Source organism: Oncorhynchus kisutch, unplaced genomic scaffold, assembly GCF_002021735.2.
Source record: "Oncorhynchus kisutch isolate 150728-3 unplaced genomic scaffold, Okis_V2 Okis07a-Okis12b_hom, whole genome shotgun sequence".
Lineage (NCBI taxonomy): Eukaryota > Metazoa > Chordata > Actinopteri > Salmoniformes > Salmonidae > Oncorhynchus > Oncorhynchus kisutch.
The window spans coordinates 2,824,086-2,836,149 of NW_022261984.1; the positions used below are offsets into that span (position 1 = coordinate 2,824,086).

Genomic DNA, 12,064 nt, shown 5'->3' on the forward strand with positions numbered 1-12,064 from the left:
AATACAAGTGTAGAACTTACCGTGAAATGCTTCCTTACAAGCCCTTAACCAACAGTGCAGTTCAAGAGGAGTTAAGAAAATATTTACCAAATAAACTAAAGTAAAAAAAAAAATTAAAAGTTGAATAAAGTACAAATAAAAATAACACAATAACAACAGTAACAAGGCTATATACAGGAGGTACCGGTACCGAGTCAGTGTGCGGGGGTACAGGTTAGAGGTCATTTGTACATGTAGGTATGGGTGAAGTGACTATGCATAGATAATAAACAGTGAGTAGCAGCAGTGTACAAAACAAATGGGGGGGTCAATGTAATAGTCTGGTGGCCATTTGATTAATTGTTCAGCAGTCCTATGGCTTGGGGGTAGAAGCTGTTAAGGAGCCTTTTGGTCCTAGACTTGGCCCTCAGGTACTGCTTGCCGTTCGGTAGCAGAGAAAACAGTCTATGACTTGGGTGACTGGAGTCTCTAACAATTTTATGGGCTTTCCTCTGACACTGCCTATTATGTAGGTCCTGGATTGCAGGAAGCTTTGCTCCAGTGATGTACTGGGCCGTTCGCACTAGCCTCTGTAGCGCCTTACGTTCAGATGCTGAGGAGTTGCCATACCAGGCGGTGACCCAACCGGTCAGGATACTCTCATGGTGCAACTATAGAACTTTTTGAGGATCTGGGGACCCATGCCAAATCTTTTCAGTCTCCTGAGGGAGAAAAGGTTTTGTCGTTCCCTCTTCACAACTGTCTTGGTGTGTTTGGACCATGATGGTTTGTTGGTGATGTGGACACCAAGGAACTTGACACTCTCGACCCGCTCCACTACAGCCCCATGTTCATGGGGGCCTGTTCAGCCCACCTCTTCCTGTAGTCCACGATCAGCTCATTTGTCTTGCTCACATTGAGGGAGAGGTTGTTGTCCTGGCACCACACTGCCAGTTGGTTTGGTGTAAAAAACGTTGCCGTATCAGGCGGTGATACAGCCTGATGCTCTCAATTCTGTATTTGTAAAAGTTTGAGAGGGTTTTAGGTGCCAAGCCAAAAAGAAATCAGCCTCCAGAGTTTGAAGAGGCGATATTGCCCTATCTTCACCACATTGTCTGTGTGGGTGGACCATTTCAGTTTGTCAGTGATGAGTACGCCCAGGAACTTGAATCTTTCCACCTTCTCCACTGCGGTCCAGTCGATGTGGATATGGGGGTGTTCCATCTGCTGTTTCCTGAAGTCCACGATCATCTCCTTTGTTTTGTTGACGTTGAGTGAGAGGTTATTTTCCTGGCACCACAGTCCCAGAGCCCTCACCGGTCTCGTCGTTGTTGGTAATCAAGCCCACTACTGTTGTGTCGTCTCCAAACTTGATGATTGCGTAGGAGGCGTGCTTGGCCTAATGTCTTATGTGGTTACTGAGGCAACATGCTTGTGCTTGTGTTCATTTTTTACCTTGTTGTAAACACTCACCGCAAGGTGAACACACAACTCCTAATGTTGCCTAGGTAACATAAACATGTATATGTGTATCTTCCTAAGACATTCAGGCAACCAACGCACAGCTAGCTATAAGTTCTCAATTATACACGGAGTATACAAAACATTAGGCTCTTTCCATGACATAGACTGACCCCTTATTAATGTCACTTGTTAAATCTACTTCAATCAGTGTAGATGAAGAAGGATTTTAAAGCCTTGAAACATGGATTGTGTCTGTGTGTCATTCAGAGCGTGAATGGGCAAGACAACAGATTTAAGTGCCTTTGAACGAGGGGTTTGGTAGTAGGTGCCAGACACAACCGGTTTGTGTCAAGAACTGCAGCGCTGCTGGGTTTTTCACGCTCTAAAGTTTTCCAGTGAGTATTAAGAATGGTCCACCACCCAAAAGACATCCAGTCAACTTGACACAACTGTGGAACGCTTAGGAGTCAACATGGGCCAGCATCTCTGTGGAATGCTTTCAACACCTTGTACTGTAGAGGATGAATCGAGGCTGTTCTGAGGGCAAAGGGGAGGGGTGCAACTCTATATTAGGAATGTGTTCCTAGTGTTTGGTATACTGAGTGTATAATAGAGTATGTATTTGCTGTCAAAGGGCTATTTGGTTGTACTGCAGTAACTAAACCTGTACACAGGAGGTCTATTCAGTCATGTTACTGTACTATCCAACAGCTTGAGCTAGACATTTCCTGTACACACAGATCCAGGACCAGCTTGCCCTGCTCCAGTCCAAACCCTGACCATCATGAGGGAAAACGTCAAACTGACCGCACAGTAGATCATTGTTATCCTACTACTAATCTCTACACAGCAGTGCTCTTCCTCTCTTTCCTGTCTCTGATGAGCAAAGCCGATGGTGACGAAACCCACAGGTCCACTCAGGGCGTTGTCCTGGATACACATGTATACATCCTTGAGTTTTAACACACACAAACAACGTTATTGTCTCTCTCACACTGTCTCTCTCTCTCTCGCTCTCTCTCACACACCACACACACACACACACACACACACACCACACACACACACACAGGGCAGTGGTGTGAAAAGGGAAGAGCCATAGGGCCTTGGGGAGGTGTTCCTACTGATAGGGAAGCATGTTTGATTAAATACTGGAAAAAATCAAAAGGAAAGGAAAGGAGGAGGAGGAGGTGTTAGTTCCCACCAAGCCCTCAAAAAAGCTGGAGAACAGCCCAGGGGTTACCAGAACTGGGTCAAGTTAAACTACAGTATTTGGCTCCGTGGGTCGTGGACAGACATTGTACCAGACATTGGTCAAATGAATATGTCAAAAAGTATTTGCGTTGTGCGTGTGATTCATCTTGTGTGGGCGCTAAATCCAAACGCAGCTCAAGTATCTGGAATAGCCTGTAAGATCCAGGGTCCTGTTCAATATCAGCTAGTAGAAACTATTTCAAACAGAGTGAAACAGGAAAGTACTTCATTAACTTGTACCGTAAGACTAAGAATTGAACCTTAACTAGTCACGTTGCCAAATGTGTTGTTACGTTGTGGCCCACTGAACATGACCCAGGTCTGAGGTGTAAGACTAGCCAAATCGTTCATATCATGTTATTATACAGTGCTGCTAGCGTCACTGCAGTTTATTATGTTCAGGAGACGCGGCCCAGTCACTACATGGTGCTCTGTTACAGTATTCAGCAACACTACAGGAACACTGTAGGAACATAACCCCTCCCTCTGTGAAAGACCAACCCTGTTCTATTTCAGAACCTTTGACTGGCGGTCACAAACCTCATTCACCTCACACTGGATCCAAATCTCTGCACCCTAACCTGTGAGTGTGTGTGTGTGTGTGTGAGAGAGAGAGCTTGTCTAAAACTTGCTGATATGTCTGTATATATCCATCAATGTCACCCTACAGTATGTCCACGTACTTTGTGCTGATATGGGCTCTTCTCTATACGTCTCTCTGTATGTACTCAGTGCCAGAGGGGGTTTTCTCTCTCACTCTCTGTCTCTCCTATTCATCCTTCCTCTGCTAGCTCAGCTGTGTCACTAGATAAATAAATATGTATCTTCTAGTAGGGCATGTTTATATACACACACACACACACACCCTGACTAGAGGTATATGTGTTCTGCAGATGCTGAGAAAGCCTTGATCTTAAAGGCAAAACTGATCCTAAATCAGCATTCTTATAAATACTGCCCCTGATCTTTGTATTGATATGATACTGATATCTTATGTTAGAATTTTCAGTGTACTGACATATTGATATTATGGACATTGATTCATACTGATACAGACATGAATACTTCTCCCAATACCTGAAACTGATGAACCCTGTTGGTCCTTTCCTACATTTCCCAGGTATCCCCAAGCCACGTGTCACAGACAGACCCTCTGGATTGCCTGGGCCTACTGTGGTGACCTCTAACCCAAAGCCATCCGTCAACCAGGGGTTAGGTGCTGCTCGCCCTTCGCCTGCTGCCGCCGCCGCGTCCAAACTGCCCGTGAAGAACCTACCCACAAGCCTTAGCTCCTCTTCTCTGGGCAGCGCCGCCAGCGAGAGTAACGGATCTTCAGCAGCCCCCAGCAAACGTGAGACTGAGTGTGTGTGTGTGTGTGTGTGTGTGTGTGTGTGTGGTGTGTGTGTGTGCGCATTGAGTTATTCTTCCTACATTGCGGCACCACAGAAGGTCTTCACACAACACACTCATTGTGCAAGCAGTGGTTTTCATTGGTGTGGTCTTCCTGTGCTGGTGATTCACATCCTCCTCTTGCCACTAGCTCACACACACACACACACACACTCTCTCTCGCTCTCGACAATTCCATGAGTCTCCCCTGCCATTTGACTCTGAAGAGAATGTCCATGTGAATCTGGCCCCTCATTGCATTGGCATTCCTGCTTTCTCTATCGAGGTCATAGTTCACATCTGCCCAGGCTCTGTGTGTGTGATCAGAGAGGCGGACAGGGTACTCTCCTGACCCACATATCCAGGGGGCTTTGTCTGGACGGCATCATAAACCTCTGGATTACATCTGGTCCTCCTCTCTATATCTACTGTAGCTGCTGGAGAGGTGGTGGTTGTGTGTTGAGGAAGATGGAGGTGTGAGTGGAGAAGGGTGAGGACTGACTCTTACTCACACACATTTATTTAACTCATTTCAGGGAGTAAATATTAGTTTCCAGAAAGTCTACATGCTTATTGTACAGACCTGCTGTAGTCTGCTAACAGGACTGATTTAATGTCCCTAGAGGTGTTAATCAGCTCCCCCACAGTGTTGGCTTGCTACACTGAACCACTCAACACTGGATAATGTATAGTTGCTGTGTCTCAGTTTATCAGGAAATCTATATTGAAATGAACACACAACACGTTGAATGTGTAGAGTTGAGTTTGAGAGTGAGGTTTTTATTACTATCTAATAGTTTCATGTGATACAGTATTATATTGGTTTAATGTGATACGTCTGAACAATACTATCAACAGCATCACATGACCTCCCTGTGTGACTTGGTCTAAATGGGGATAGGTGGTCAATGGTTGTCTTTGTTCACTACAGTACAGCCACCACTCTGTTGAAGAGAAAGAAGAGGGGGGAGGGGAGGGGAAAGGGGGATGTTCAAGAGAGATGAAGACATGGATGAGACCTGCTGTAGGAATTCCTTTAGTGACAGAACAGTAGAGAAAAAATAAACGTCTTCCTTCCTTCTCGCTCTTCTCGCTCTCCTCTCATCGCTCTCCTCTCATCACTCTTCTCCATCGCTCTCTTCTCCATCGCTCTCTCATGCACTCTCACTCTTCTCACACTCACTCTCTCTCCACACTTTCACACGCTCTCTCTCGCTCTCACACTCACACTGCAATGACTCAGCGCCGAAGGTAGAAGACCTATGGCTACTGTTGGATGATCAGGTTGTCATGGTGATCGGATGACGACCAAGATACTGTTGCTATGGCGTTGCGCCGCCTCTGTTTACAGAGGAACTAATCACACACACACACAGTGATCACGCAAATCAATCTACCATTGTGCCTTAACTACATCAACATACTGGTTTCCCGTTGCTCTAATTGTACTGCAGACGGCCGTCGCTAATGCAGATGATGTTGTTTATGCAGCGTTTTGAGACATTTGTAATCAGTAGTCTGATGATTGTAATCATGTCGATAATTAGGACCAGAGATTATTCCCCTTTTTGGTAGGTAATCGGCGTTATGTGCGTTTAGCTTAATGAGGGGAATTATGCCATGTAAACAGCGTTTTCTTTCTTACGTTTGGGCTGTGAGAGGTTGGCTATCTGCCCACACAGACGTATTCACAACGGAGACCATTTCAGTTTTGATACAGTAGAACTATCATCTTTCAGTATTGACGTATGGAACGGCGTTTGGGTCTTTCCGTGTCTAAAAAGATACCCGTCAAATAACACTATTCTATCATAGAGTGTTGTGTGTGCTGGAGTTACACGTGCGAGCCAATCATCTTTCACTATTGAACAACTCAAACTAAACCCAATGTAGTTGAGTGAGGTTTGAATGAGTTTCAGTCTATTTCCAAGTGGTTAATAGACTATTTTTATTAGTTCATTCTTAATTCTAGTATTAACTGTCATCAACCCTGTCTTTCTCTGTCCTAGTCCCAGCTCCAGTGGTGGGGGGCTGTAAGCCAGATGAGAGGCCCAGCCAGCCTACAGCTCCAGGGGGAACCCAGGGGTCGATTAAGGCCCCCACCACTACCAGGCCACTGGGGTTCCGAACCAGAGCCCCCTCACTACCAGGGAGAAGCACTGCAACAGGTGAACACACACACACAATACTTTCACATATCCTTGCTGTATGCTTACTTTCACTCACTAACCTTTTGATTTTGAAGCCTATCCCTTTAAGTCTGATGGTCTAAGCATAGTTAGCATTTAAACAGACGTGTCTAAGCATAGTTAGCATTTAAACAGACGTGTCTAAGCATAGTTAGCATTTAAACAGACGTGTCTAAGCATAGTTAGCATTTAAACAGACGTGTCTAAGCATAGTTAGCATTTAAACAGACGTGTCTAAGCATAGTTAGCATTTAAACAGACGTGTCTAAGCATAGTTAGCATTTAAACAGACGTGTCTAAGCATAGTTAGCATTTAAACAGACGTGTCTAAGCATGCTTACCACCACTAGCCAGTTTCACTAATGAGTCAGTTTCCCTCTCTGTGATGTGTTTCTCTGATCAGGATCAGATGGACTAGTTTTATTTAACCCAGATGGTGATGTCTCCTCTGGTGCTTTTGATTTGCACACCACACCCTCTCCTTGACTTGAATATCTTTTAGCTAAAACATGGACATATTTGTGTTCAAATGGGTTGGTTTCTTCTGATTAGACCCAATGTGTTGTTCCAACAGAACCACATAGATTGGAATATTACCGAACCAGGATTGTATTACCAACCAACCTCAGTCCCTGTGTGTGTCAATGATTACACAACAGGTGGGTCTAATCCTGAATGATGATTGGTTCATTTATACACTTTATCTCCACTACAATGTGTGTCAATGAATATAGCGCTCCCTTATATTGGTTAGATAGAATCTCTGTTTATTTCTGTGGCCTCTGGAAGTGCCCACAGGATATGAGTAATATTAGCTTGGGGTAGATGGAGTACAGTACATCTGCTGTAGCGACGTCATGTTGCCATGGCAGCAGTGACCACTGACAGTTAATGGATACAGTAGTCGGTATGTTAGTTGATTTTTTTTTTTCCCCTGTGGATTTCTGCTTGGTTGAAGTGTAAACATATGAGGACCAATATTTTTTATTCCATTGTATCTAGGTCAGTCTGATTTTTCTCATTGGTTTCAAATTTCTTAATTCAACTATAACTTATGAGGGGCACACACTCTCTTTCTCTCACACACACACTGCAATGACTCACCGCCGAGGTAGAACACTCAATTCCCACAAATATCTATTCCTTGTGTCCCACTATATTGTAAAATACCAAACCATATAAACGGGGGATACCTAGTCAGTTGTACAACTGAATGCCTTCAACTAAAATGTGTCTTCCGCATTTAACCCAACCCCTCTGAATCAGAGAGGTGCGGGGGACTGCCATAATTGACATCCACGTCTTCGGCCCCCAGGGAACAGCGGGTTAACTGCCTTGCTCAGGGGCAGAACGACAGATTTTTACCTTGTCAGCTCGGGGATTCAATCCAACAACGTTTCGGTTACTGGCCCAACGCTCTAACCACTAGACTACCTGCATATCAACAGACTAGCTGATTTGTGATTATCTAATTATCTCATTTCTAAAAAAAAATTTATTTTTTTATTTTACCTTTATTTAACTAGGCTACGCTGCCGCCCCAATGACCCATCATCCTCCGATTCCCATTGAGTAGGCCCCAGTTATCGATCTGGATATCCTCAATCGGATAGGATTGAATGCATAGAAATATAATTAATAGAACGGGAGTCCTCATTCAAGTCAATGATTCTTCTGTTCTATTAATTCTATTTCTATGGATTTAATCCTATCCAATAGAGGAAATCCAGATAACTTTTTGATAAGCTGGGCCCAGGTGATTATGAGGTGTTTATTTATCCACCCTCAGCTTGACCCTGTGGTAGGTGGACACAGGGGCTTGTACCCTGTGGTAGGTGGACACAGGGGCTTGTACCCTGTGGTAGGTGGACACAGGGGCTTGTACCCTGTAGTAGGAGGTGGACACAGGGGCTTGTACCCTGTAGTAGGAGGTGGACACAGGGGCTTGTACCCTGTAGTAGGAGGTGGACACAGGGGCTTGTACCCTGTAGTAGGAGGTGGACACAGGGGCTAAATCTCTGCGGTCTCCTTTAAGACCCAAGCTCCACTACTACACAGATACTACTTCATAAAACCACACTAGCCCTATAACCTGGTAGTCTCTGCTACAAGGCTGCAGTTAGGTTTAGTCTGTCTGTTGACATGGTGTTTCACTATTTCTCTACCATAGGGCTGAAGACTCCAGCGGTGACCAGCCAGGTAGCAGGCAAGCAGGCCCAGAACCCCCTTCAGAGGGCCGGCTCGGCCAGGTTCAACCGCCCCACAGCTGCTGCCACAGGTAAGAGTTCTGTTTGAATGTTTTGGTGTTGGGTTTGGGTTTTGTGCCTGGGTTCCGTCTGCTAGTGTTTAGTGTTTTTCTACATAATGGTTAGGGTTGCTTAGAAGCCACTAGAACCAAGGATCTTGAAGTATATTTAAACAATAAGGCCCGAGGGGGTGGTGTATATGGCCAATATACCACGGTGGAGTGCCTGGACACAGCCCTTAGCCATGGTATGTTGGCCATATATCACAAACCCCTGATGTGCCTTATTGCTGTTATAAACTGGTTACCAACATAATTAGAACAGTAAAAAAAACTGTTTTATCATATCCGTTGTATACGGTCTTATATACAACGGCTGTCAGCCAATCAGCATTCAGGGCTCTAACCAACCAGTTTATAATTTATTATAGTGTCTCTGAAAAAGAGACTTGAGGGCAATATGATTCTCACCCATACAGGTGTCATGGTTATTGTTGAATTGTGAGCAAACCTCCACAAACCAGTTATACTTTAGCACCCACACCACAGGAGAGTGTAGGCCCCCAGTTACCATGGTAGCGCTTCAGCGTCATCACACACTGGATTTGTGTAAAACTAGACGTGGAAAATTCCCGGCCTCAACGGTTATGCTTTTCAGCCATGCATACAGTACCGGTCAAAAGTTTGGACACACCTACTCATTCAAGGGTTTTTCTTTATTTGTACTATTTTCTACATTGTATAATAAAAATGAAGACATCAAAATGACGAAATTACACATATGGAATCATGTAGTAACCAACATTTTTTTAAACAAATTTATTTTAGATTTTTCAAAGTAGCCTCACTTTGCCTTGACAGCTTTGCACACTCTTGGCATTCTCTCAACCAGCTTCACCTGGAATGCTTTTGTAATAGTTTTGAAGGAGTTTCCACAAATGTTGAGCACTTGTTGGCTGCTTTTCCTTCACTTTGTGGTGTAACTCATCCCAAACCATCTCAATTGGGTTGAGGTTGGGTGATTATGGAGGCCAGGTCATCTGATGCAGCACTCCATCACTCTCCTTCTTGGTCAAATAGCCATTACACAGCCTGGAGGTGTGTTGGGTCATTGTCCTGTTGAAAAACAAATGATAGTCCCACTAAGTGCAAACCATGGGATGGCATATCGCTGCAGAATGCTGTGGTAGCCATGCTGGTTAAGTGTGCCTTGAATTCTAAATAAATCACAGACAGTGTCACCAGCAAAGCACCATCACACCTCCTGCTTCATGGTGGGATCCACACATGCAGAGATCATCCGTTCACCTACTCTGCATCTCAGAAAGACCGTTTGAAGCACAAATCTCCCATTTGGACTCATCAGATCAAAGGACGAATTTCCACGTGTCTAATGTCCATTGCTCGTGTTTCTTGGCCCAAGCAAGTCTCTTCCTCGTATTGGTGTTCTTTAGTAGTGGTTTCTTTGCAGCAATTGGACCATCAAGGCCTGATTCACACAGTCTCCGCTGAACAGTTTATGTTGATGTGTCTGTTACTTGAACTCTGTGAAGCATTTATTTGGGCTGCAATTTCTGAGGCTGGTAACTCTAATGAACTTATCCTCTGCTGGGTCTTCCTTTCCTGTGGCAGTCCTCATGAGAGCCAGTTTCATCATAGCGCTTGATAGTTTTTGCGACTGCACTTGAAGAAAATGTCAAAGTTCTTGACATTTTCCGCATTGACTGACCTTCATATCTTAAAGTAATGATGGACTGTCGTTCTCTTTGCTTATTTGAGCTGTTCTTGTCATAATATAGACTTGTTCTTTTACCAAACAGGGCTATCTTATGTATACCACCCCTACCTTGTCACCACACAACTGATTGGCTCAAATGGATTAAGACGGAAAGAAATTCTACAAATTAACTTTTAACAAGGTACACCTGTTAATTGAAATGCATTCCAGGTGACTACCTCATGAAGCTGGTTGAGAGAATGCAAGTGTGTGCAAAGCTGTCAACAAGGCAAAGGGTGGCTACTTTGAAGAATCTCAAATATAAAATATGTATATTTTTGTTTAAACTCTACAGGACCGGTGTATCCCCCACGTGATGGTTAAGCTAACGTAGGCTAATGTGATTAGCATGAGGTTATAGGTTACATGAACATTTCCCAGGACGGACATATCTGATATGGGCAGAAAGCTTTAAATTCGTGTTAATCTAACTGCACTGTCCAATTTACAGTAGCTATTACAGTGAAAGAATACCATGATATTGTTTGAGGAGAGTGCACAATTATGAACTTGAAAATGTATTAATGAACCATTTGGGCTGTCTTGAACAGATATGCAATGGTTCATTGGATCAGTCTAAAACTTTGCAAATACACTGCTGCCATCTAGTGGCCAAAGTCTGAGGCTGGGCTGGAATAATACATTATGGCCTTTTTCTTGCTTTTCAAATATGATGGTTAAAAAAATTTAAAACGCATGTTTTTTTTCTTTGTATTATCTTTTACCAAATCTAGTGCATTGTTCTTCTACATTAATTTCACATTTCCACAAACGTCAAAGTGTTTCCTTTCAAATGGTATCAAGAAAATGCAAATGCTTGCTTCAGGTCCTGAGCTACAAGCTGTTAGATTTGGGCATGTCATTTAAGGGGCAAATTGGGGGAGAAAGGGATTTATTTATTTATTTTATTTTACCTTTATTTGGATCCTTAAGAGGTTTTTTAACACTTGTTTGGTAACTACATGATTCCATATGTGTTATTTCATAGTTTTGATGTCTTCACTATTATTCTATATTGTATAAAATAGTCCAAATAAAAAAAAAACCTGGAATGAGTAGGTGTTTTCAAACTTTTGACTGGTACTGTATATATCTTAAATGACCTAGTTTTCATGAATTTGATGATATAATCAAGCAAGCACATTCAAAAGATTAGGGGACAGGAACAGGAAGTAGGACGATATCACTTGCACGTTGTATCAGTGCACTTCCCTTGACCAGTGTTGTCAAAAGTGTTGCAATGTTGTTACATCACAGATTGCTGACTGAATAATTCTAGCTCAATATGCAGTATAATCCCAAAGTGTTTCTATAACTATGAACTAACTTAACTTCATTTCACTGAAGTTTTAAGCAGTGGTGTGAAGTACTTTTAAGTTTTTTAAAAACTTTCAAGTATTACTTAAGAATTTTTTTGGTACCTGTACTTTATGGTTAACATTTTTGAAAACTATTACTTTTACTTCACTACATTTCTAAAGAAAATAATGTACTTTTTTACATTTTGAATGCTTAGCAGGACAGGAAAATAGTCCAATTCTCACACTTATCAAGAGAACATCCCTGGTCATCCCTACTACCTGATCTGGCAGATTCACTAAACACAAATGCTTTGTTTGTAAATTGTGTCTGAGTGTTGGAGTGTTGGAGTGTTGGAGTGTTGGAGTGTTGGAGTGTCTGAGTGTCTGAGTGTCTGAGTGTCTGAGTGTCTGAGTGTCTGAGTGTCTGAGTGTCTGAGTGTCTGAGTGTCTGAGTGTCGGAGTGTCG

The 12,064-nt window shown here is 43.2% G+C and overlaps 1 protein-coding gene across 4 annotated transcripts in view; it reads left to right on the forward strand.

The window, feature by feature from the left end:
- The window catches only part of LOC116352780 (microtubule-associated tumor suppressor 1 homolog), a 78,928-nt gene that overhangs the window by 28,331 nt on the left and 38,533 nt on the right, over nt 1–12,064 (forward strand). For all 4 annotated transcript variants that reach the window (XR_004206910.1, XM_031814700.1, XM_031814698.1 and 1 more), the window contains exons 4-6: nt 3,818–4,048; nt 6,096–6,254; nt 8,446–8,553. Coding sequence is in view for 3 of the 4 variants with exons in the window: in XM_031814700.1 (XP_031670560.1) it covers nt 3,818–4,048; nt 6,096–6,254; nt 8,446–8,553 (498 nt within the window). In the remaining variant the exon portion in view is untranslated. The remainder of the gene's footprint in view (nt 1–3,817; nt 4,049–6,095; nt 6,255–8,445; nt 8,554–12,064) is intronic.